This window comes from Andrena cerasifolii, chromosome 13, assembly GCF_050908995.1.
Source record: "Andrena cerasifolii isolate SP2316 chromosome 13, iyAndCera1_principal, whole genome shotgun sequence".
NCBI classification, from domain to species: Eukaryota; Metazoa; Arthropoda; class Insecta; order Hymenoptera; family Andrenidae; genus Andrena; species Andrena cerasifolii.
Genome location: NC_135130.1, coordinates 8,691,881 through 8,718,615, shown reverse-complemented (window position 1 = coordinate 8,718,615; position 26,735 = coordinate 8,691,881). Strand labels below are relative to the sequence as shown.

General features: G+C 47.4%; 1 protein-coding gene across 12 annotated transcripts; it reads left to right on the top strand.

Moving 5' to 3' along the window:
* Positions 1–811: 811 nt before the first annotated feature.
* Positions 812–26,271, top strand: Huwe1 (HECT, UBA and WWE domain containing E3 ubiquitin protein ligase 1). Of its 12 annotated transcripts, XR_013086997.1 has the most exons (47): positions 812–1,861; positions 2,867–2,948; positions 3,737–3,955; positions 4,026–4,265; positions 4,342–4,404; positions 4,489–4,710; positions 4,802–5,073; positions 5,723–5,999; positions 6,070–6,714; positions 6,785–7,054; positions 7,117–7,632; positions 7,722–8,701; positions 9,163–9,775; positions 9,854–10,174; positions 10,248–10,379; positions 10,463–10,729; positions 11,740–13,703; positions 14,560–14,701; positions 14,896–15,001; positions 15,079–15,369; positions 15,834–15,978; positions 16,054–16,195; positions 16,276–16,402; positions 16,485–16,634; positions 16,707–16,853; positions 16,941–17,129; positions 17,771–17,948; positions 18,372–18,629; positions 18,700–18,928; positions 19,011–19,191; positions 19,252–19,621; positions 19,687–19,863; positions 19,943–20,558; positions 20,994–21,178; positions 21,266–21,447; positions 21,527–21,586; positions 21,887–21,979; positions 22,724–22,845; positions 22,923–23,160; positions 23,247–23,522; positions 23,595–23,783; positions 23,858–24,045; positions 24,255–24,388; positions 24,524–24,689; positions 24,765–24,955; positions 25,043–25,817; positions 25,861–26,271. XR_013086997.1 is itself a non-coding variant. In XM_076825461.1 (46 exons), exons 2-46 carry the CDS (start codon positions 2,904–2,906, stop codon positions 25,143–25,145), a joined length of 12,621 nt encoding a protein of 4,206 aa, XP_076681576.1. In that variant the 5' UTR covers positions 812–1,033; positions 2,867–2,903; the 3' UTR covers positions 25,146–26,271. The 12 variants fall into 12 exon arrangements, 11 of the variants coding, with proteins under 11 accessions (XP_076681576.1, XP_076681579.1, XP_076681582.1 ...); XM_076825461.1 differs by having other exon boundaries at positions 812–1,033; positions 25,043–26,271; XM_076825464.1 differs by having other exon boundaries at positions 14,575–14,701; positions 25,043–26,271.
* Positions 26,272–26,735: the final 464 nt, after the last annotated feature.

Here is a 26,735-nt window from a genome sequence, read left to right as displayed (position 1 = left end):
CTATTACGTGACGATAAAAAAAAGTCAAAATCGCAAAAAATTACAAAATTCGGGAAATGTTAATAAAAACAATAGAAGCAGGTCGTTAATTGAAAAAAAAACTGATCTTCACGTAATAGCGACGGGTTTTTCCTACAATAAATGCCCTTGCTCATGTCAGTTGGACGTATAGTTTTCTCTGTAAACTGTCAACGCGGTTGAAAAATGTCATTCTGAGGAAAACGCGTTCAAAGTTCCGCGCGGCTCAGTCGCGCGCTTGACACCGTTTCACGGAAAATACTATATCTCTGTCAATTTTGCGAATTTCTTCATAAAATTTGGAGAGAACATTCTTGAAACGTGCGTCTTTCAGAAAATGTGAAAAAGAAAAAATCGATTTTTCCGATTTTTTACAGTGGTCAGCCCCCTTAAAGCTGCATAAACTTTAGAACCCGACAGAAGACATTTTCCACAATTTGAACGCATACCCAGTATTCGAAATTCAAATGCCTACGTTCCCAAATGCATCCAATCACGACCGGTGACTATACTACTCGTCATAATTCGTGCAGCGCGTGCAATGAATAAACGCTAAAGCCCAATCACTCTACGATTAAAGAAACCTAATTAACCACACCATTTCCCAAACGAAAGCCTCATTAACCACCGCAATCTCCTCGCCCAATCGAATCGCTGCGCAGTAGAAATCCCAGCCGCTGATTGGCCCGGGCAACGGCTGACCGCGACGGCGGCCTTAAGGCGGGTTCCCACGTGACCGCGGCGCGTGTTCCCAAAGCGCACGGCAGCCATCACGTCCGCGGACGGCACACAGCCAAGAGCAGTCACGGACAGTGCGCGAGGCGTCCTATCACGCGCGTAGTTTCTCGTTGAGCGAGCGAATCAGAAAAATCGGTGGATAGTAGGACAACAGTCGCCCCGCTGCATCGTAATCCCCCGTATTGCGCAGCGATAAGAATATGCGAGCGTGCCGTTCCAAAGTGCTCCACGGTGCAGGGACGCGAGCAAGCGGCTAGCCGAGCGGTCAGCGCCGAGTGTTGGTTCCCGTTTCGATCTTTATTTCCCCCCCGCGGTCGTATGAGCGCGCGTACACGAGCGGCCAGTGCGGCGCACTTGGCGCATTAGGATTCGCACGGGTACGTGGCCCTCCTCCTACGTCCGCGAGAAAGAGAGAAGAAAAAAAAGAAAACGCCTGGTGCGGGGCGCGCAGAGTTACCCGTGTCCGCGCGAAGGTCGGCCCCGCGAATCGTCCCGAGAGGGCTCGCCATCCCGGAAGCACGTTACTCGGGAAAGGTTAAAACGGAGAAAGGTGGACCACGATCCTCGGTCGGGAAGCCTCGGTGTGGTAAAATGGCGGTGATCGGTACTCCGATTGGCGCTAAGTGATAGAAGAGGATCGCGTCCGCGTTCACGCTCGCCCACAACGGTTTTGTTTTGATCCCACCTCGGGATTATACGTACTGTATCCTCGCTTGGGGGCCGGTCGATTACTCGTGTCACCTCGATTCCTAATTCCGTTTCTCGCACATCCTTCCTCAACTCCCCCCCTCCCTCAACCCGCACCCCTCTTCGCCCTCCCCTCCTCCCTTCGTCCGCGAAATTTATATATACGTGCTTGCGTGTGTGCATATACAGATACATGTATTATTGAGGGGGGAAAAAAAAGAGAGAGAGATAAAAAAATAGTGTACCGTTGAGGAAGAGGCACGGTTAATCCTCGGCCGAGGACACGATCAAGGTGGCGAAGGACCACCGGCGGAAACGGTTCTCGACGGCCGCGATGCCGCATCGCTCCGACCTCGAATTTATCGAAAGGCCGAGGGACAAGGACGACTCTATCGAATCCTCGTCGGCTCATCTATAGGTGAGTTCTCCTCTTCTCCTGCCACGAGTGCACCCCTTGGGGCCTTTTCGTTAATCTCGCCTCCCCTCCCTCCCTCCCCTCCATCCCTATCAGATGTTACTGGATCGCTAGCATCCAGTTATATCCCTAATGGACCGTACGATTCCAGCGCACGTCGACCTTTTGTTGTTATTTGGTCCTAGGCGGACTGGGGGCCCTCGTTGTTAGGTTAGGCCCGCTCGACCGATGACTCTGCATGTTAACGAGAGGCCAGATTGTTTTCGTCTACCGTCGCCTATTCTAACGGTCTCCGATCCGCCGGCAGTGCACAGATGCTCGGGGCCTCCTCGCGTTTGCCCCGCGACGCTTCCTTACTATCCCCTTTTTCCACCCGTCTCCTTTGTTCCGCGTAGTCGTCGACGCGCTTCCTTATATAGGGCCTTTGGAATTAGCGCCCGCGACGTCAGCGGCCAGTACGTTTCCTCGCGGTTCCGCGGCTTTTGGAGTACGGATAGGGGAAATATTGGTAATGCCCATTGTTACTCGCCTTTGCGAACGCTGCCAATTATCGCGCGTCCATACTTCGATCTTTTTAACCGATAACGGTTGTTTCGCGCTGCGACGTTTTCACGATGATAAGGCGCACGCGAATTATCTCGGCTGGGATTTGGGTTAGGATATTCGCATTATCTTTCCAAAGCCATATGGAGAATTTTCGTTTCTATTGTTCGAGTGTGGTGGAAGATTGGTAGCTTATTCTGGGATTTCGAATTAGTCATGGAGAGTTACGAAGCAAGTTCGTTTCGAATGACGAAATTCGGTAGAAGCCGCGGAAATCTTCGCGAAATAGAACCGAACGAGGATGCAGGATCGCGAAAAGAACTTTGAAACTGTGATTAGTTTATCGGGATTAAAGAGTCCCGAAATATCCTGCGAATCATTTCTGAATGAAAATTAGCGTGTTTCCAAGTTGTTTCAACGAAATTCTTTAATTACTTACACGAGCTTAAAAACAAACTGTTTCAGATCTTAAATTTACAAAGGAAGCCTTCAACCTGCCAAAATGAAAATCGATAGAAGTAGATTGAAAAAGTGTACTTCCGAAGCGGTAAGCTTTCTAAACGGATCTAGGGGTTACCTACCGTCAGGAGGTAGAAAAAGAACCGAATGTTTGGGAATTTATTTCAGAAAGTACATGCATATTTTTATGCAATGGCTTTTGTATTCAGATGAAGGACACTTTAACAGGTTATTATATTATGTTTTGGTATAAAAATATTTAGTTATTCCACAATTACAGCTGATTTCCCGGAAACTGTTTTTATAAACATGTTTTGCGGTGACCAACATTATTCGGAACTGGGTTATCTGAAATAAAGAAATGAAGAAGATTTACTTAGTACAATAGTTTATCTAGTCTTTAATCATTCCGTTTTATAAAATATTAATCTGGTACAAAATGGCAGATGTTTAAAGTGAGATCATCGATTTTCGTAGAAAAAACACTCATTTTTCATCCATAAAATAAAAACTATGCATTGGAAAAACAAATGCTTCGATTAAAGACTAGATTTGAATGCCTAGAAGAAACCTACAAAGTTTCAGAAAGATTGGTGAGGCGGTTTTGGAGAAATCGGTGGTCACCGGTCTAAAAACAGCTTCCGGGAAATCAGTTGTAATTTCGCAATAACTAAATATTTTTATACCAAAACATAATATAGTAACCTGTTAAAGTGTCCCTCGTTTGAATACAAAAACCATTGCATAAAAATATGCATGTACTTTCTGAAATAAATTCCCAAAGGATCGATTCTTTTTCTACCTCCTGATGCTAGGTAATGTCATAAGTGGTCGGTCGACGAGCATCGCGCTAACCACAGCCGCTTCAATTTTCAGCCTGCAGAATGTCAGGCGCTGATAAACAAGCTGCGCTCGTGCTCCCATGCAGAATTGCTGGAGGAGCTGAAGCAGATAGACGCGTGGACCTTCAGCAAATGCGAGCTGTTCCACTGGATCGACGTGTTGGACCTCAGCGACAGTATTTTGGAAGAGGCTGCCGCGAGAAGTCCGGACAATCCATGGGAACTAGCCTGCGATCTCCCTCAGAACAGAGAAGTAATACTCGGTTCTAACTCCAACGATCGTATCCCCAGCATAACTCATCCTATTTAATCGTATTATTCAGGCGAAAGAACTTCTTCTCTGGGTCCTTCATTTCACAACCCTGTTGATCGAACACTCGTTTTCACGGCACCTGTACAACAGTATGGAGCATCTGATAACATTGTTGTCCAGCTGCGACATGCACGTTGTCCTCGGGGTCCAGAATCTCCTCTACATGTTCAGCAAACGCAGTAATTTCATTACACGCCTGAACAGCGACAAGAGGCAAGCTTTGCTGAGCAGACTCAATCACCTGGCGGAGGTTTGTGTCTCGCCAATTATTTATTAAGCTACTCTAACGAAGCTCCGAACGATTCTACATTGCCTTTGTTTCGCAGAGTTGGGGTGGCAAAGAAAATGGATTCGGTTTGGCGGAATGCTGTAAAGAATATCCCGACAAGGTAATATCAGAGTTCAGCGAATGAATTTTATTGGTGGAATGTATTCCCCAAGAGGTACTTTAATGTTTCTCCTGAATTGTTCAGCCGCTCCCGGTCAGTGCCACGACATTGCACTTCGAGTTCTACGCGGAGAACGCCAACGCGTCGGATGTGTCGAGCACTCCTTCGAGCACTGGTACAAAGAAGCTCGGGCAGACGAATTTTGTAACATATATACACATAGAGAATGTGGACAAACTCGGCAAAACTCCGGCACAAGTAATGAACGATTTGTTGAAAGTCTACAACGTCCCTCAAGATCGACAGGTAAATGAATGATAACTTAAAAGTGAAAGATACTTATGTAATGGATCAATGAGCAGGTAGATGGATTATTTTTCTTTTAAAATGTTTTCAGATGGCGTTATTAACCCACATAAGACTGGCACACAGTTTCTCTGATTACCGAAGGCGACTGCAGTGCGTTCAAGCTCGGCTGCAAGCGTTATCAGTACTTGTATATAGCAACGCGCTCCAAGAAAATGCACATAGTCTGCTGCACGCTGGGCTTTTAGAGGAATTAGTCGAGGTTTTGGAACTTCCATACGCACATCTAGTTGAAATACGTGCAGCAGCGCTGAGGACTCTCACCAGCATCATTCACCTGGACCGTAATCCACATTTTCCGAAGTAAGTGGACAGTTCGTAGGTAGGGAATACAATCCCGGTCATTATTCACTAGCCCGGGATTTTTTAAAGTCTACCCCGGGATTGGGTAATAGAAATTTTCAGCAATTCAAATGATTTGTTAGGTGTTAAAATTCTAGGTCTTTCCTTAAAGCAAAGGAACTTTCTTTCTGTCGTTTGCCTCGAACGTAAACTAAAATCATTTTTAACAATAAAAACAGTAGAGCAATGAGGAATAATAAAGTGTGAATAAGTAGTTAATATCAGTAAACCGTTATGAAGATTTTTGGAAATGCGAATGAAGAAATAGCAAAGCACCTAAAGACAAGTTGCGATTTGCAACTCGCGCGATTTCGAAATAGCGGAAAGTGGGATTTACATTTACATTATTATTTACATTAACTTTACATTATTATTATTGTCATTATTATGAAATGACTGTTTATTTATATATTTTCGAAATAAGTGAAAATAATTTCGTGTAAATAATAATAAATAATTTAGAAATTCTCGGGATTAGTTATATGAAATCCCGGGATTTTTGGAATCCAGATAACAGGCGGGATCGCGGGATTGTATTCCCTATTCGCAGGACAAACACTCGCACGTTACACATTCGCAGGAAAGGTATGGTTGACAATTGTGTTTTCAGAAAACCTGGTTCGAGGTTAAACATGATAATCGATGTGACTGGCGCCAACTCGTACCATGGATTGTTCCCTGTATCCATTCGCACCTGTATTACCCAGTTGACTTCGCCACAGACCGATGGCCAGCCCTTTCCTTTGCCACTCGCGACAGCATTGTTCAGTTTCCTCTATCACCTGGCTAGCTACGAAGCTGGGGGCGAAGCTCTGGTCAGCTGCGGGATGATGGAGAGCTTATTGAAGATCATGAACTGGCCTGGCAGCGAGCTGGAGCACATAACAGTAAGATCCTTCTATTCTCCGCTAGTCGATGAGTCCTTCAGAGACACCATATCAAATTTATTTCTTACAGTTCGGAACCAGAGCAGTTCGCGTGATAGACTTGATAACGAACATAGACATGCAAGGGTTCCAAGCCCACAACGGCCTGCAGAGCTTCATCAACCGCCTCGACATGGAGGTAAACGTTTGCAGGAAGGAACAGCCGTTCGAGATAGAGCCGTCTCTCTACCAAGAGAACCCACCGCCGTCCCACGAGAGGTCCGTGGAGAGGGACGAGGATACCGCGGAGTCGCGGCGCTCGAACGAGCCCTACGACGAGCGCGAGGAGTCCTCGAACCCGATGGAGTTCTCCGAGGACGAGAACATGAGCTCGAAGGCGGAGGATAAAGCGGAGCAGATGCCCGACTGCGCGGCGGTGAAGAGCGGGAAGACCTGCCTGCCGCAGCGCGCCGCTCTCATGAAGTCGATGCTGAATTTCATAAAGAAGACCATCCAGGACCCAGCGTTCGCCGATAGCATCAGGCACGTGATGGAGGGCACTCTGCCCTCCTCCCTCAAGCACATCATAAGTAACTCGGAGTACTACGGCCCCTCTCTGTTCCTCCTCGCCACGGACGTGGTGACGGTGTACGTTTTCCAAGAGCCGTCGTTGCTGTCCTCCCTGCAGGACAACAGGCTGACCGACGTTGTGCTGCACGCTTTACTCATCAAAGAAGTAAGCCACTCGCGATACCGATTGTAATAGTATCTACAGCGTTGATCGAACGATTCACTGTTGCGCATAGGTTCCTGCCACTAGAGAAGTCCTAGGATCGTTACCCAACGTGTTCAGCGCGCTGTGTTTAAACGCGCGCGGTCTGGAGGCGTTCGTGAAACGACGCCCCTTCGAGTGCCTGTTCAAAGTATTACTCTCGCCGGTTTATCTGTCCGCGATGAGGCGACGTCGGAGCGCCGATCCTCTGGGCGACACGGCCTCTAACCTGGGCAACGCGATGGACGAGCTGATGAGGCATCAGCCGAGCTTGAAAGTCGACGCGATCGCTAGTATTATAAAAGTATGACGCTCTTCTTACAGCACCCAGCACCCACTCTCCTTAACGCTACCACTTTTCTTCAGTTATTGGAGGAGCTCTGCGTCCTGGGCTGCGATCCTCGCTACGTGTGCATGCGCGCCGCGAGTAAATCGGACAATTCCCCGTCGAGCTCGACGTCCGGTAATCGACAATCCTCCGGGCAGTCCGTCGGCGTTGGAGTTGGGGTGGGCGACTCTGGCGGGAGAGGAGGCGGCGGAGGTGGGAGCAGCAGCGACGAGGAAGAAGAAGACGAAGAGGAGGCTAGCACGAGCTCCCATCCTCAACGCGAGGAGCAGCCGTCGCCGTCCCCGGCGCAGCCTGGTCCGCCTCCTCAGCCCAGAGAGAAGACTCCCATAGCTTTGGTGGAGTACATACACAACGTCATGAAATTCGTCGACGCGATCCTCAGCAACAACTCGACGGAAGACCACTGCAGGGAGTTCGTTGCCCAGAAAGGCCTCGTGCCTTTGTTATCCATCCTGGGGCTGCCGAATCTCCCAGTGGACTACCCGGTCGCACAAGCGGCGCAGGCTGTGGCCACGGTTTGCAAAAGTATCTTGGTAACTTTCCTTAATATCTAGAACATGCTCACTAAACCATCGTTCCCGGTAGCTTCGTCTGATCGTGTGCCTTGTCTTCCTGTTCCCAGAATCTCGCGCACGAGCCGCTGGTCCTGAAAACCGGCTTATCTCAACTGAACGAGGTGCTGAACTTGTTGAAAGCGCTTCACAGTCACATGAAGACTCCCGGCGGTTCTGTGCTATTGCACGAGCTCGCGTCCGCCCCGAACCTGGAGACAGCCTTCACGAGCGACACTGCGACTCCATTGCTCCACGCTATGAACGCCGCGCATGGCTACGTGGTGATGTTCGTGCACGTGTGCCGCACCAGTCAAAGCGAGATCAGGAATCTGTCCATGAACCACTGGGGCTCGGAGCTCGGGCTGACCGTGCTGAAGGGCCTCTCCGAGTTGTACATGTCTCTCGTTTGGGAAAGCACGCTGCTGCTGTCTCTGTGCAGCAAGGACACCATCCCGGCCGGCTGCGACTTCGGGAAGGAAGATATGGACAAGCTGGTGCCACCCGAGTTAAAGAGCGACGGGGAGACGTCTGGCTGGTGCGGAGGAGTGTCCTCGGACATGGGGAGTAACGGGATGACCACAGCGATGGAAGCACTCAGCACAGACCCGCCTCCCGTACCCATGGAGGTGGATGATAAACCAAACGTCGGCACGGGCAGAGCGTCTCCCAGCTCACATCAACTCAAGTACATCAAGCCCTTGCTTGGAGCGTCGTCCAGATTGGGCAGGGCGCTCGCTGAGCTCTTCGGGTTGCTCGTCAAGCTCTGCATGGGCTCTCCGATGAGGCAACGCAGGGGGCAGCAGATGCCTCTGACGCCAGCGCTGCCCTCGCAAGCAGCCAGGAGCGTAGCCACTGCTCTGAACTGCTTACTGACCCGCGGATTAACCTGGGACATCTTACCACCCTCGCCGATACCCAAATTCAAGCTCACCTTCCTGATATGCTCCGTGGGATTCACGTCTCCGATGCTGTTCGACGAAAAGAGGCACCCGTATCACCTGATGCTTCAGAAGTTCGTCAAGCTGGGTGGATTGCACGAGTTTTTTAAGTAAGTTCGCCCAGATAGTCGCTGATCTCGCTTGTCCTGTCCTTCCGCGATATTTTTATATGATGTAATTAGCTATGTTTAGTACTGAGGGAACTGTCGCAACGGAAGATAAGGGTCGTGAATTGTTTTTCCAGCTTTTCTAATAATTTTACGCTTGACTATTTTGAATGCATTAAATTTTTATTTGAAATTTTTTAACTTCTGTCCATCCGGGGTAATTACGAACAGCGTGTTCGGGGCTATTACAGGCTATTTCTTAAATTTTGTTTGCTTCTTAAAACACTACTTTGACATAAAAATAACAAAGTTAAAAAAAATATTCTGAAACCGTGGCTTTCAATTTTGGGCACTTCTGCCCCGGTAGTGACAACGTGTGTTGCATATTGGGGTGCGTGTTCCGCCGAGTTAAGTGTTCGCAATTCCCCTACTCTCTCTTACTACGTTCGCGATGATGTTTTCAGCACTTTCTATTGGGCCTTATCCGGAGGAGGACAGTTCCCACTGTCGGAGGGACTGGAGCACCCAAATTTGCCTGACGGCACTGGGGAGTTCTTGGACGCTTGGCTGATGCTCTTGGAGAAAATGGTGAACCCTAAAGCCATCCTGGATTCTCCTCACGTCGTGTCCTCCAAGTGCACCGGGATATACAAGGTGTACGAATTCGATCCTATAAAGTACCTCACGGATATTCACAGCAAAGCCTTCGAAGCAGTAATGCTGATGTGGGGCAAGAAGCCCTTGAAGAACTACGGCACTCGCATGACAGAATCAATCTTGTCCATCCTGCGACACATCCTGCGCGGGGAGAAGATCATCAAAGAGCGCATGGAGAAAGAGGAAACCACCGAAGGAGCAGTCAGTGGCAGCACCAGCGGCACCAGTGGGATCGGCAGAGGTGCAGCGATGACCGAGCGCAGGGAAGAACCGGAAGCCGGTGTGAACCTAGAACACCTCAGGCAATTAATGGACATGGGATTCAGCAGAGCCCATTGCATAGAAGCTTTGCTTCACACGCTGACAGTCGAACAGGCCACGGACTACCTTCTCACTAACCCAGCCACGCTGCGCAGATCAGTACGTAACAATAAATATTACACTCTCTAGGTCTTCGAGACACCGAAGAAGAAGAACTAATGGTTTAATCTTATTTAGGATGTGCCAGCAGACGATGCAGGTGGGCAGGGCCACATAATGGATTTAGAACTGGTAGACGACGATCAAATAATGCACGCCATAGCAATGTCGCTCGGTGAAACCGAAACGCGAAAGGCCTCCGGCCCGGAGGAGCCCACTCGCGAGACTACCATAACAGAAAGTATAGACGAATTCACGAATAGCGCTCTAGGTCAGTGTTTGAATCTGTTGGATCTCATGCCTGACACCGTGTACAGAATCTGTGATTTATTGGTTACTATCACGAAGAGAAACGGGGACAAGTGGCGCGACAGTATGCTGCGACAGCTTATAAAAGAGGTGAGGATCTGTACATCTTCGACGTTAGCAAACGATGCCCCTTCTTCTCTAACGCAGAATTGTTACGTTGCAGATTGGCAGTCTAGTAGATGATTTAATTGACATCGCTGAGAGTGAAAACCTAAACGCAGGTGTGCGATTGGTAGAATGCGAAGATGCGAACAAAGTTGCTGGACGTATTTATCTCTACACCTTGTTCTTCGAGGTAGCCACGCGTGTTAACTTCGATTTATTCGATTCGCGTAATTCGGAACGTGTAGTAACAGCTTTCTTCTTCGAATTGTGCAGGGAACATTCCAGGAGATGCGAGTGCCCTGCGCCCAGATCGTAGAGGAGCGCGCTATACTGGACAAGCTTGTACGTTTGTTGGTTGTGTGCGAGGGCCCGCTGACAGCGAATAAAAACAAAGTTGTCAGTAAAGATAGCAAAGAAGCCAGCGCAGACTTCCACGAGACTTCTACGAAGACGCCAAAGTGGCTGGCGCCTTTGCTGCTGCTTATAGATCGCTTGGAGAAAGTGGCGATATTGACAAAGAGGAAGCAACTGATGCACAAGGTAGATATCACCCGCAGTACTTTGCATTACAAATTGAGGACTTTGCGTCGAGACGGCTGCAGCTCCATTTTTAACCGACTTCGAAAAGAAAGAGGTTCTCAGTTCGATGCGTATGTATTATGTTTGTCCGAGAATTTCTCCGTAACTACTAGTCCGATTTTCGCGAAACTTATTGCATTTAGTTTAGTTTCAATCAACTTCGGTCAGGGAGAAAGAATTATCAAAATCGGTTAAGTAGCTTTGAAGTTACATCGAAAATAGGAAACCTGTTTCATTATTATTGGAAAGGTAAAAAATAAGTTTTTTTCCTTATTTAATCTGCGACTCTTAATTTTTAAGTCGACGCCAGATTTACATAGTGGAAATGATGGGGCGCCGATCTAAAAAATTTGAGAGTTGTAGATTAAATAAGGAAAAAACTTATTTTTTACTTTTCAGTGCATTTTATATATTTTTGAAGTCAGTTTTATGACTGTAATATATGAAAAAAAATTCTACATCGTTTGATGCAAGTCCGATAACAAATAAGCGATTTATAGCAAACTAGCAAAATACCCCCGCGCTTCGCTTCGGGCCTAAGTTATTAAGGACTTCATGAAAACACATTTCACTCCCTTGGGGATGGAATTTCCAAAAATCCTTCCTTAGTAAATTTCACGTTCGGTTTTAGCCGTTGATGAGTCAGTCAGGACTTCTTATTTTATATATATGGATAGATAGATAAATAAAAGTAGAAATATTAATATTTTTACTATAGAATATTAATTCGTCAAAAATAGAAATAAAAATTTATAAACTCCATAACTATCACTTATCGTGTGAAAGTATACATTTTTAAATTAGCGGTCTCTTTTCAATAATTTTATAAGCACTTTCGTCTTGAAGCTTGAATTTACTTGAAGCTTGTAAAGATAGAGCTGCACCCCTCTAGCTGCAAGGTCAACAATTCCACCCTCTACTTAAATACATAGAACTCTGTCCCATCGAACATGCTCCTTTCTCCGAAACAGGTGACGAACAGAATGTGGAAGTGGTTCGACCTGAGCACAGGGAAGTGGACGTTATACTCTCCGATGAATAATCGATTAATCAATTACGCTTACTGGGCCGGCGAGTCCAGCGCGAGGATCTCGTGCAGTCGGCGAAGGTATCTGATCACCTTCTCGTCCATGACGCAAGTGAACGAAGACAGCGACAACAGGCGGCCTATAACCATGGGTTTCAAGTTAGACAGCGGAGCCGAGGACGGCGGTTTCGGTTCAGACTCCAGCATGGACACGGACGACAGCCCAGTAGAAGACACAGGGAACGCCGTGGTGCAAGGACTGGACCCCAGCATAGCTCCGAGCATCATACGCACCTGCGTGAAGCTGCTGGCGATACCAGTGGACCGGGACGCGTTGCACGCCCTTATGAAGGTCTGCCTGCGGCTTACGCGGGACTACAAGAACGCGGAGATATTCGCGCGCAAGGGTGGCGTGAAGCTCCTCTTGGAAATGACCCAGGCGAGCAACTTCATCGGCTGCGTGAACCTCAGCACCCTTCTGATAAGACACACCTTGGAGGAGCCGCGCACTCTTCGGCTAGCGATGGAGAAGGTGATCCGCACTCGCATCCAGGGCAACATCCCGCCGGCGTACAAAGAAATCCTGTTTATGACGCGACAGATCAGCAGCGCCGTTTGCCGCAACCCGGACGTCTACCGGGAGGTTTGCGAGAACATCCTCAGAGTAGATATTAATACGCTGAGGCTGGACGACGTCGACAACAGGTTGATCGTGAAGGCTCTGCCCCCGAGCCACTCCCCGGCTCTCCCGATGGTGGAGGAGGTATCCATATCGGTCGTCCGCGATCTGCTCAACGCTCTCATAAAGCCCATGCCGATTGTCCCCGACGACGGCACCACCACGCCGACAGGCAGCCCCGAGAAGAAGACCTCCCACACGTCGAGCTCCACCGTGGCGGCGACGTCGTCTCGGACCAACGTCCTCAGGACTAACGCCGCGACGACGAACAACGATCCCCTGGACGACGACGACCAGGTCTCCCAGATAATCCCGCTGAAGATCTACCCGGACATAGGCAACAACGCGAAGGTGGAGCCGGAGGAGGCGAAGAAGCCTCTGCTGGCGAAGTCCGCGATCCTGAAGATACTCGCGGAAGCTGTCCGCTCCTATGGCGCAGTCGCTGGTTTAATTACCGAGCACGTGTACCGCGCCAGGCAGAGCGAGATGGTGGCGGAGGACACGACAGCTCTGGCCTTTCTGCTGGACAAGCTGCTGCCGATGCTGCCTGAGAACTCTAGCGACAGGCTTTGCAGCAGCATGGCTAGGATGCTGATCGCCGCGATAGCCTCCTGCAACCACTCCCCAGATGTTCAGACCACTCTGGTCACCGAGGTGAAGGCGGCCCTCACCAGGACCCTGGCTCTGCCAGAGTGCTCCGAGAAACACGCGCAGCTTCAGCTGCTGATAGGCTTGATCTCCACTATGATCGACAGCTGCCCGCCCACTCCTCATAACCAGCTGCGGGGCTCCGTGAAGGTGCACCATTACAACAACGTCAACTACATCGTCAGGATCATGCTGAGGAAGGGCATCATCACCGACCTGGCGAAGATCTCGCACAGCCTGGACCTCTCCAGCCCCAACATGGCCGGCACTATCAACGCCGCTTTGAAGCCGCTGGAGACGCTGTCGAGGATCATCAATCAGCCCATGCCAGGTGCCGTTAACAACAAGTTCTCCAAGCCGAAGAATAGGACTGTTCAAGAGGAGCCCATCGGGGAGCAGACTGGGACTACCACGTCCGAAGCGACACACGCAGTCGGCGAGGAGGCTAACGAGGACGCGGAGAACACCGAGCATGATATATCCGTCACTGCCGAGAGCCTCGAGCCTACGTCGGAGAACCAAGTGCACGAGGAGGGGGATGAAGCCGCGCTGGAGGATATCATGGATCAGCTTCTGGAAAGGTAATAATTAAAGAGGTTTTTATAAACGCTGGGGATGCACCGTAGGATCAATGTGGTGTCTTACTGGCGTGAGAATTTCTGCTCGTGTACAGTAGCGGCCATAGAAATTGCGGAAATATAATTAGTCGGGAAATACTTGGAAATAAACGTGCCATTACTAAATTCGTAAATGACGTACACTTTGGGTAGGGTGTCCCTTAGAATTGGAGGTGCGATAAAATGTTGGAATGCCCACTAATTTTATTCCTTTTAGCGCGCTACCATAAACTCAAAAAATTCTGAAACTTTGTGAATACGTAGGGAATTTCCTCATGATTACAACGCAGCTTTTTTTTTTAGAGTTTTCGGATTCGGGATCTTCCCTTGTAAGTAAGTATGCAAAATTTCGGCGCAATCGGATTATTCTGAACCCTGTCTCAAGAAGCTTAAAGTTACGATATACTATAATCTTTTTTTATTTCTTTTGATTTTTTTGTTCACCTTTAGAAAATAATCGTGCACTTGGAACAGAAGTTCCTGGTGAAATGGAAAACTTGTACCACCTTCGTTCTTCCACCACTTAACGATATCTTTAAAAAACAGCTGTTTGCAAGAGCGCAGTTTCGTTCGAAACTTTGAACGTCTTGAGGCAGGGTTTAGAGTTTGATCGAGCCGCAATTTTGCACACATATTTACCACACCGAAAGGAAATAAATCAGGGGGCGTCTCGGTCCGAATTCTCAAATTTAAAATAAAGTCTTTACAAGGGACACCTTTGAGTGAATCTGTGCTTTTCGAGTGCAATTTTATTGGCCGCTACTGTATATAATACCATTGTTCTAGGTGCGTAGAAGCTACTGTACTTATAATCAAGTAGTGTACTATTTTCCAGGGACGGTTCGGCCGTGGCGGAGGAGCCATCCTCTCGGCCGCATAGGCCAATGGACATTGACGACGAGAGCCTCGCGATACGCGACGGGGAAGCCGACTTCGACCCGACACGGGATGCCACAGTAAGAGTAACATCGCTTTTCTGAAATTCCTGTCGGTTCTTAAGCAGCACCTTGTCCCTGAGAAAGTTATACCGCGGGGTATAGATAAGACTCTTCAATTAAACACTCCGTTTAACGGGATATGAGATTTATATACGGGGCAAGGTGGTTTTAAAGATGCCCTCAATGTTGCGATACAAAACAAATATTGGATTTTACAGGAGGACCTGATGAGCTCCGATTCAGACTCCGACAGCAACCCATCCGATGACAACGAGGACGAAGTGCAGGATGACGAGGACGAGGAGGAGGAAGAGGAGGACGATGGTGATTATTGAACTTTCAGTGGAAGCACTATTGCTTTTTAGAAAGGGAGATGTTAAAGCGAAGTGTATTTTGATTAGGCGAGGAGAACGAGGAGGAGGAAGAAGAGGAAGAAGAGGGATCGTCTAACTACGAGGAGGATGGAATAGAATTCTACGAGGACGTCGGGGAGAGCGGTGTCTTCAGGATGTTCCCATCCGCGGAGCGCGATGGCAGCAATGTCGTGATGATTCAGCATAACATCGACAATCAAGACAACGTCAACACTTCCACCCCTGTTAATTCGCGACCTAGTATCCCGTGGAACACGACAACGTTTCCTCTACCCCTGGGACTCTTCGAAGACCCTCCCTCGGTCTCTGAAAGCAATGGTAAGCTTGAATATATTATTTCGTAACAGCAGAAGCTTAGCTGTTCCAAACACTTTTCTAGCATTAATACTCTATAAGTCTTTGGTTCGTTCTATATTAGAGTATGGCTCTGTGACCTGGTCTCCGTATTACAAAAAAAACTCCTTCGCGTCATCTCAGAAGCCCTTTTGCACTTACACAGCATCTATCTATGGCCACAATAACTGTTTCAACCGTCTCTGTCTAATCGCGAACCGTTTCTACGACACACATGACTTCTTTAATAATTCTTTATATTCATGTAAACGTACGGTTAACCTAGCGATTTGCAAAATGTAAATCTCTGCTTTCTCCTCACTTATTTTACTTTCTGTCATTGCTTTTTACGTACTTCTAAACTACTTTCCACCATAGCTATGTAATAAAGGGTTTTGACCCGTTGATATCAAATAAAATAAATAATAATAACAATGATTCTTACCCAGGCATAAATTCACACCCGCTGCTTATACCGCAAAGTGGCCTGGACACTGCTAACGCGAGAGCGCAGAGAGCTCTGCGGCAACGGAGGTACCAGTATCTCCAGCTACCGAATCCTCGAAACCCGAATCCGCCGGTGATTCTACAAAGGTGTCTATCGCGTAAATTATGGTCGACTTCTGTATCCACGAAACAGTTCAACAACTATTGCATTCCTGTTTCTAGACTCTTAGGACCAGTCGCGCAAGCCCTTCCTCTGTCAGCCAGTCAGGTTCTAGCCTCCAGCCTCCGGGACACGCGCGTCGTCTTAATGGACAATGGTCTCGGGATACTGACTAACCAAGAAGAGGAGCAAATAGACTATGTGGTTCGTGTAATTCCCTGTAAATCTTTGAAAAACGTATTACAATATTTCTCGCGCCTCATTGGATCGTTAATCGATTTCAGGATCAATCCGGCTACCTTTTCGGGCCCAGTCTCGCCGCCACGTTGAACAATATCCCAACCGCGCTGCACTGGTGGATCGAAGAGAGTAAATTGTTGGACGGCGATTCTCAGCCGGACTGCTGCGTTGGTAAATATTAGACGAGGGTTTTAATGTTGCAGTTAGAATAACAGATGGTTAAATTACTTGTTAACGTTCTTCAATCCCGCAGGTGTTGTACATAAATTAATCCCCGGCCTGGAGAAGCGAAGGAACGTCGAATTGGCGGAGCGGAAGGAGCGGCGCAAGAAGCAGCACACTTCCGAGAAGAAGGGCGAGAAAGATGGGAAAGAGGAGAAGGATCATCTGAATAACACGGAATGTATGTCTCTTAGGTCATTCGCTTCCACGCTTTCATTCGCGCGTGCGTTGACTTGTAACACTTCCTTTGCAGCTGGTTCTTCTACCGTGGTGCCCATGGTGGAGCAGAGATCGACAGCCTCGACGTCTCAAAGAGAGGACGCGAGCAACCTTGTTGCCGGATTCGAAACCTCTGTCGAGACCACGCGACAAGAACGCACGCCGGACGAAGACATAATCGGTACGAGTGTCTTCCTAATACTGTCATATTTTAACTACGCTTGTGTTCCGCTGAGTTCCTAATACCCATTTTCGTTTTGCACCTCAGACGTGACTGGCGAAATGGAGGTCACGGTGCAAGAAGACGAGGAACGACCGCCGCCTCCTCCACCGCCCGAGGAACAATCCTCAGAACCCAGAGATCCTCGGATCAGCAGTCGAAACCCAACTTTGGAGCTGGCCGAGACTATCGTTGACTCTATGCTTGGTCCCTGCGCCTCCGAAGCGAGCAGACTGAGTAAGTTCGGTCGCTTTAACGGCGAGAAAGAACGTGATTTTCGGGAATTTTTTGTGAAAACCGTGATGTCTGTTTCTTATAACTATTTATTTATTTTAGAAGCACATATATTCAGCAACCCTCAGTAATTTTGTTATAGGAAAATATTAAAGAATGAACGAATAACAGCCACTCTCGCGGAAGCTATTTTTATAAAGGCGCTGCACGGTGAGCACGATTTCTCCGAGCCGGATCATCTGAAATCAGAAAGTGAAGAAGATTCTGTTAATATATGGGTTTATCTGAACCTTCGTTCACGTACCAGCTAAACTCATATATTAACAAAAACTTCTTCACTTTTCGATATCAGACGATCCGGCTCCGAGAAATCGTGCTCACCGCTAAAAAAATAGTTTTCGGGAGAGTGGCTGTTATTCGTTCATTTTTTAATATTTTCCCGTAACAAAATTACTGAGAGTTGCTGAATGTACATACATTTAAAATAAGCAAATATTTGTAAAAAAATATACACTAGTTTTTCCACAAAAAATTCCCGAAAATCACGTTCCTTCTTGCCTGCCAACACGACCTCTTAAAACAGTAGCGTTCAATTTATCTGAATATCGAGCACGTTAAACGAGAGTCTGCCAACGTTCTTTTAGTACAACCGGATCGTATTGTTGAAGGATCCAACACCAACGAGCCATCTAGTCGAGCCAACACCTCCATACTCGTTGATTTCAGCCAAGAAGGTAACGAAGACTTATTAAGGGGAAGCGATTCGTCCGAGTGGATCAGGAGGCTTTTAGCCGACGACAGTCAGCCGAATGTCGAACGAAAGTAAGCATCCTCTTTTCATTACTGAAATACGAAGCACTCATTGAATTTACCTGAGCTATATAACTATAGGTATATAAACATACATCTATAAAACACAAAAAGAATGAAACCAATCGGATTAATAGTTTATTCCTGAATCTTTTTACTGCTTAAACACTAAATCTGAGTTTGGTGCTCGCGATCCTGTAAATCGGATCCTCTGCGTTGTAAATTCGTATTCAGAACAAATTGATTTTTTCGGTGGATCCATATAAACTTTTAAGAGCAATCTGCGCAAAATTGTTATCAACTAAGGTGCAAAGTTTAATTTTTTATTTTTTTTTTACGGTTACATGTATTGTTTTTCTTGTACGTACTGTATTCTTTATTGTATAAATTTTGCTTGTCCCGTTATAAATAATAATAATAACTTCTGTCGTTTAGCGCAAACGTCCTCAATCAGGACCCCACCACCTCGACGTCAGAACCTGCTAATCCAGAGACGCCGGCTCAACAGCAGCAACCGCCACAGCAGCAGCCACCGCAACAGCCGCCCCAGCAAGCGCAGCAACAGGAGCAGCCGCAGCAATCGCAGCAGCAGCAGCAATCTCAAGAGCAACAGTTGCCAGATGGTGTCGATCCATCCTTCTTAGCTGCGCTGCCCGAAGACATGCGCGACGAAGTGATAGCCGAACAGCTGAGGTACTTTCTACACTCTTCTTCTAGCAAGTTTAAAAAGAACGAGGCGCAGAATTGCTTTATACACTCGTAGACTTCAACGAATCCGAATAAGAGCGCAAGCTGCCGTGATCGAAGAGTTGGCAGGGCCGGTGGAAGTGAACCCCGAGTTCCTAGCCGCTCTGCCGCCATCCATCCAGGAGGAAGTGCTCGCTCAGCAACGCCTAGAGCAACAGCGACACGCGGCCGCCTCCGCCAATCCCGAGGATCCCGTCGACGCGGCAGCGTTCTTCCAGAACCTGCAGCCTTCCCTTCGACAAGCAGTTAGTGAATTAAACGTTGCGTTAATACAAGTAAACTTTAGCAGCAAGTAACAGTTTATATCCTCTTTCGCGGTGCACACAGATCTTGACTGACATGGAAGAGTCGCAGATATCTGTTCTACCCCCGGATCTGGCCCAGGAAGCGCAGAATCTCAGGAGGGAGTGGGAGGATCGAAATCGACACATCATGCAAGAGAGATTTATCAACCAAGTCAGGCAGGGAAGCGCCAGCTTCTCTAGATTGCTGAGGACTTCCAGCAGAGGTGAATATCCTTGAGTAGCATTTTTAAAGTACGCTTTTTAACCGCCGTTGAATTAATTAGGCAGAGGCGGTGGCCATCGCTACGCCATCCACACACTGAGGCAGAGAGGGCAGTGGGCTCCGTGGAACCCGCGCGGGGATTCCAGCATAACGCACCAAGGCGCTGGCTTGCGTCTCAGAGGCAGGCAGCTGTTAGACCACGAGTCCATGGCCTGCCTGCTGGTGCTGCTGTTTGTCGACGAGCCGAAGATTAACACGCTGAGGCTTCACAGAGTCATTAGGAACCTCTGCTATCACGGCAGCACGAGGGAGTGGGTGGTGAAAGCCCTGCTCAGCATCATGGAGCGCAGCAACGACGAGAGCAAAGACATCGCCGCGGATTTCGGCGGGAAGTTCAAGAGGAAAAGCCTGGCGTCCGCCACGGACTACTGGTATGTGAAACTTTTCTGTTCGAAGGCTAGAGAGTCGCTCGAGTTTCATGCTCTTTTTCTTTCAGCTCCCCGAAAACTGTCGAGCAAAGAAACAACACGCAGTCTTGGTTGAATATCAGCATCGACGCTGCGCTCGGCTGCAGAGCGAACGTCTTTCATATCGTCAGACACGGCGGCAAGAGGTCCGAAAGACAGGGCAGTAGCATCGCCATTCATCCGCAAGCAGCTCCCACGGTGTGCAGGTGAGTCCGAGCTCGTTAGAATAGAGAATGTGACTTAGACGTGGCCCGGTGTGTAACTCTCTAATGGTTTCCCTTGTAGACATACATTGGATCTGTTGATAGCCCTGGCAAAAGGATTCCCTGGTTATTTTGTGCCAATAAAGACCAAGGAGTTCGAGGAGAAGGAGGGTAGTAAGGAGAAGGACCCAAGCAACAAAGAGGACTCCGGCTCGAAGAACAAGTCTACCTCGAAGCCCGGGAAAAGCGACCAGCCAGATTTCTGGGACATGCTCCTGAAACTGGACTCGTGCGCCTCGAAGAAGGGCAAGTCGGTCGCCAGGACGCACTCCAGCTCGAACCTGGGCAACGAGCCGGAGAGCAGCACGACCACGTTCGAAGCCTCGGCGTTCGGGCAGTTGATCTCGATGCTGAACTGGTCGGTGATCAAGCGTAGCAGCCAGCTCACCGATAAACTGCTCCGGCTGCTGTCGCTCATCTCGATCAGCCTTACGGAAGTGAACTCGTACCGCAGACAAGAGGGGAATGAGAACAAGCAGACGGAGGCGAATAAGGAGCAGAGCGTCGCTGCGCCAGAAGAACACCTCAGACTCGCTGTGCAAGTGCTGACTAGCAAGAGCTGCTCCGAGGAGGGGCTCGAAGACGCAACTGCCTTGCTGCTCAATTTGTCGCATTGTCCTGATCCCACCAGGCAACTGGTAAGGATATTTAACGTCACTATTATTCGTACAGTAGGGGAATATCAAAATTGGAGATTTTACGTTCTTTTTAAGCCGGGAATCCACCTTAAAGCTAAGCTAAGCTAAGCTGTGCTAAGTTTTAAATAATTAGCTTCATCCTCACGGAACCGTTTTCCACCAAAAGCTAAGCTAAGCTGTGCTTTGTTTTTTTTTTCGGAAGCTAAGTTAGCTCGACGTAGCTATGTTTCCAGAGGCAGGGAATCTCATGCCACCTCGAGCTAACTTAGCTTCCGAAAACAACAGCACAGTTTAGCTTAGCTTTTGGTGTAAACAATTCCGTAACAATACATCGAATCTAATTTTTGAAAACTTAGCATAGCTTCCTACTGGATCCCCGTCTTTAACCCCAACCGTACGAAAGTATTATCGATAACTGGTGGTACATTTCCCGAGAACATTCTGTTTCAGATATTAAAGTTACTCATGGAAGGGGCTATAGAACTGGCCAACATGGTCTGCGAACATATAAATGATTTAATGATGGAGTTAAAGGTTCTGAACCGCGAACTGAGAAGGAATTCCATCGATGAGCAACCATCCACCAGTACCGGAGGTTCACGAGGAATACTTATGGATAGGTAAACAACCTCCTCTGTGCTAATTATCGAATACAAAATCGCTGCAAGATTTATGGCGACGCGTTACTTAATTATGACTCGACGTAGGTTTACGAACGAGAGTGTAGTGGTCACCGCGCCGAGCAAGGTGAAAGCTGGAAGTGACCTGCAATTACCATCGATGGCCACCCTCGTTAGCAAAACTTCTAGTCAGGCATTCTTCTTAAGAATACTTAAGGTGATCGTGCAGATAAGAGAGGCTGTGCGGCTGGCGAGTACTAACAAGACAGGTACGTGAAAAGAGCTCAATTTTATTATCAAGCTTTATTTATTATTCAACTCACATCGAGCGTTTTTCTTTTCTAACAGCCAGCCAAACCACGGAAGGCACTGGTGACAGTGGAAGCACGTATCAAGCTCCAGACACAGGTACTTTATTACTCAATACACTCGTGTTAATTATATTACTAAGCTTGCGATGTCGCGCGTAAAAGTTTCTCGAAGATACGTATGTTTGTTGGTAGTCCTAATGCGCAAGTTAAGGTTCACGTAGAAAGTACAAATCCCTGTAGTCTGACTTACGAAGAAGATGGTTCCGACCAAGAAAATTTTGCACACTTGTAAATGTTAAAACTGTCGTACCTATGCCGAGCTAGTCGATGGAAGGTGAAGCTGGTCGAGTCTGTGTGATAAGCTGACGAATAATAAGGTTTAATATATTTTTGAAAGGCGATGATAATGCTGACGCTGATGTGCCTATGGATACGACGCAAGCAAACTCGTCTCAGTCTGAAAATGCGAAATCAACTATCGCCTCCGATGGTAAATAACGATCACTAGGCACTCTCCCTTAGTGTTCTACATAGAATTATTGTGTGCAACATTTTTTCTTCATTTCGCCGTAAGCGAACCGACAATCATTTCTGTCTACGATCACCAACAAATTGCTACTCAACCTTTGCGGGATAGAGAGATTTATAATTTAAAGGGTTACGCTCAGTCCGGAGGCCGAGAACGGTGTGAGTTTTGGGAATTTTTTCTGAGAAACCATAAAACTTTATTCAAACTTTTTTTTTTTGTTTAAAAGATAATACATTCCGCTATGTCTCCGAATTTTGGTGTTAAAAAATATTTATAGATAACAAAGTTATTTACATCACGATTATTCGGAAGTGTATTATCTAAAATTGAAAATTCAAAAAGATTTAGTTAATATATTAAATTATCTAGTCTCGGATGAAGGGTTTTTCGAAATATTGATTTAGGACAAAGTGGCAAATGTTCGAACGTAAAATGTGGATTTTCGGCCACAATTGCACTTAATTTTCGTTAATTAAAAAAATAAGACCTTTTTCGGCATCCTGGCTGAGCGTAACTCCTTAAAGCGGAAGTGGCCCGAAGCAGGGGCGCAGTATTTTTGTTCGTAGAGCTGTTTTGTCAGTATTTTCTTCCTGGAAACTTTATTTTCATGGCAGATCAGTATCGCTACCGAACAGTATCTTACAATAAAGCTATCTTCCTCCGCGAGTCCGAGGTGCGCAGCGTTTACGTGCTCGTTTCTTACAGGCGAAGAGAAGCTTCCACTATTAAGCGAGTGTTTAGTACTGGAACATCTGTGGGAGACGCTGAGCGCCTGCCTGCTGGAACTGGAATACACTCCGGACCATCACGCAGTCCTAGTTTTACAGGTAAACATTAATCCCTCGGTCCATCGCTTTCTACCCAGCCGCGCTACATGCTATAAGCTACGTGTTTCGTTTCGCAGCCCGCAGTAGAGGCGTTCTTCCTGGTGCATTCATCGTCGAGCACTTCCCGCGAGCGACAGCTAACCACCAGCACGGAGAACCGCGAGGTTGTCCCCGACCTCGCGCCAGTTTCACCGATATATTCGGACAACGAAGGCACGACCCAGCCAGAGGCAACCATCAACACCTCCTGGGACATGACACCTCCGCCGCAGAAGACCTTGCCGCCGGACCAGCTCAAGTTCCTCAAATTTGCCGGTAATGAAACGACAAGCACTGCGAATTGATTATTACCCTTGCATCCAGAGGCCTAACCCTCCATCGGTGTTCTATTTCCTTTACAGAAACGCACAGAACCGTTCTGAACCAGATTCTCCGCCAGACGACTACCCACCTGGCGGATGGGCCGTTCTCCGTGTTAGTAGATCACACGAGGGTGCTCGATTTCGACGTGAAGAGACGGTACTTCCGAGCAGAGCTGGAGCGGATGGACGAAGGCATCAGAAGAGAGGAATTAGCGGTGCACGTTCGTAGAAGTCACGTATTTGAAGATTCCTTCAGGGAGCTGCACAGGCGAAACGCTGTCGAGTGGAAGAATCGGTTCTACATCGTTTTCGAAGGTAGAACGTCGCGCGATACGAGCTGCGCAAGGTATCTTGGTATACATTAAATAATGTGCGATTGAATTTCAGGGGAAGAAGGCCAGGACGCTGGAGGACTGCTCAGAGAGTGGTACGTCATCATCTCCAGGGAAATATTCAACCCCATGTACGCGCTGTTCACCGTGAGCCCCGGCGACAGAGTGACGTACATGATCAACTCATCTTCCCACTGCAATCCTAATCACTTGTGCTACTACAAATTTGTCGGTCGCGTCATCGGTGAGCTCCCTTCTGTATTTGTAAGTCTTTGTTATCTTGCGCGGGTATCTAACGCTGATTTATCGCTTCTGCAGCTAAAGCCATCTACGACAACAAGCTTCTGGAGTGCTACTTCACTCGTAGCTTTTATAAACATATCTTGGGAATATTGGTGAAGCACACGGACATGGAGAGCGAGGATTATAGCTTCTACAAGGGGCTCGTGTACCTCACGGAACACAACATCGCTGATCTTGGATACGAATTGACTTTCTCCACGGAGGTATATTTTATTTATTAATGCGCACCAGTGCCGTCTTATCGTTTTTGGGGCTCCGAGGCGAGCTCTATATGTGGCCCTATAAATCAAATGAAATCAAAATTTCGTTATTTTCTTTCTAGCTTTAACAACCCCTTTTTTATTTAATTTTCCAATTTTTCGGGTCCTCCCGATACAACTTTACTCTTTGTAACTTTTTCTCGCATCCGCAGGTGAACGAATTCGGCGTGAACGATGTGCGAGACTTAATTCCGAACGGGCGCAACATCGTCGTCACCGAGGAAACGAAGTTGGAGTACATTCGCCTCGTTTGTCAGATGAAGATGACTGGAGCAATTCGTAAACAGTAAGTGGAGCACATTTAAAGGATCGTCCTTAATTGCAGTAAAAAAAATCGATTTTTCGACTGCCTAGTCTCCTTAAGAACGACCCCTAATTTGTACAGCCCCCTTCGGATATTCATTTTTCCCCTCGTTTGCAGATTGAACGCGTTCCTAGAAGGTTTCTACGACATCATCCCAAAACGACTGATCTCCATATTCAACGAGCAGGAGCTCGAGCTGCTGATTAGCGGACTGCCCAATGTAGATATCGAGGATCTGAAAGCGAACACAGAGTACCACAAATACAGCGCGACATCGTTACAAGTAAATATATCTCAGCACCTCCGCCTTCTTCTCCACCGCCTTCTTAATAAAAATTATTTCTCCGCGAACACTTAGATCCAATGGTTCTGGCGAGCGCTGCGTGGTTTCGATCAGGCAGACAGAGCCAAGTTCTTGCAGTTCGTTACCGGAACCTCGAAGGTACCCCTGCAAGGCTTCGCCGCCTTGGAAGGGATGAACGGCGTACAAAAGTTCCAAATTCACCGCGAGGACCGATCCACGGACAGGCTTCCCTCGGCTCACACGTGGTAGGCTTTCAAAAACACTTACCCTTATCAATTACAAATTCATGCGCAACTTGTACAAACGCTAACGGGGCCCCTCTGATTCCCCAGTTTCAATCAGCTGGACCTGCCCGTCTACGAGACATACGACAAGCTCCGCACGAACTTACTGAAAGCGATCCACGAGTGCAGCGAGGGATTCGGTTTCGCCTAAACGATCGCGAAAGGTCCAGGAGCATGCACCTTGCGTCGTATTTCCGTACGGGGAGTCGAGTTAGAGCGAAGACGCGTGTACCGACGAAGTGGGGCCGAAGGAGATCAACTCGGAAAGGGAGAGACAAGGAAAGACACTGGAGGAACGGAAGGGAACGATTGTAAAAGTACCGCTGGAGAGAATGGGAACGCTTCGATCTTCGCTCAAGATCTAGTATATATATATACATAAATGTTTACTCCGCTATATACATATTAAAACTAAAAGGCGTATGTATATATACGTATGATTGATGTAATTACCGATGGATTCGTCGCTAGAGCTGTTTATTTTGTTGAACGATCTTTGACGAGAGAAAGAGGGAGAGAGTAAGAGACGCAGAGAGAGCTTAACGATAATTCCCCTCCCCCGATCGGACATGGAAGACTTAATTGGACTTAATTTAGTTAAGGAACCTTCAACGAGATTAAACGAGAAAATAGAACGGATTTAAGGATTCGGTGCGCGCGTGTAATTCATCGTTAAGAACATGTCGACGGCGGCTGGCTTAGTAAATATACATGTGTAATATAATAATCGCGACTGGAGCTCTTCTATCGGTACACGAGGGGGAGAAGAAACGGATGAGGGGAAGGAATTTTTGCTGGAGCAAGGGAGACCTGAATCGGGAACGTTGAAGCGCGTGCGAGGGTATGGGGGAGAGAGAGAGAGAGAGAGAGAGAGAGAGAGAGAGAGAGAGAGAGAGAGAGAGAGAGAGAGAGAGAGAAATTAATCAAGAACAGATTAGAGACACACAAGCCTAAATACCGAGGGAGAGAGAACGAAACATTTCACGACGTTATAATCCTCACACGCCCGCAAAAGAAAAGGAAGAAAACAAAAAAATGATAACGTATGGTTGTACACTATTAGTATTAATAATTATATTATCTAATTCTTAATCGATAGTGATTGATCATTAATTAATATCGTTTTAATATTAATCATTCGAGAATTGTGATGTTGAGAGAAAAGGAAGCCGTGTATCTCACACTTTATTTCCTTCTACTTCTTCTTCTGTGTCCTGTTGAGGGACAGCGCAACGTCCACTCGAAACTTCCTTTCTCATCGGATCCTCCACGAAAAAGCACTTCCGCTCCGGGCGAGGCGAGTAGAACATTTTTCCAGGGAACGAGAAACGGATGTTTATTTTTTGTATACACATCGAATGGGACAATATATATATACGTTTGGAGAAGCATAGATATATCCAGCAGGACTCTTTTTCGCGATATCGTTAGGGAACTTTATTGCTTAGAAATTCGCAGAATAAACTAAATGTTGTATTTCTTATAAATCGAGTGCGTTCATTTTTTTTCTCTCGCCGAATCTTGCGCCGAAACAGATCTCTGCGCTCGTTCTTTCCCCGCCTCTTCTATCATTTAAAAGACTTCCTATCGTTCGGAAAATTCGCTGCAATCCCGAACAGTATTCCTAAGCACCGAGAGAAGGAATCCATTTATCCTTACCAGACCCGAGATCGTACCTCACGTTTATTTGAAACAGAAAGAGAGAGGAGGAGAAAGGCCAGAAAGAGCAGCTTGATTTGCG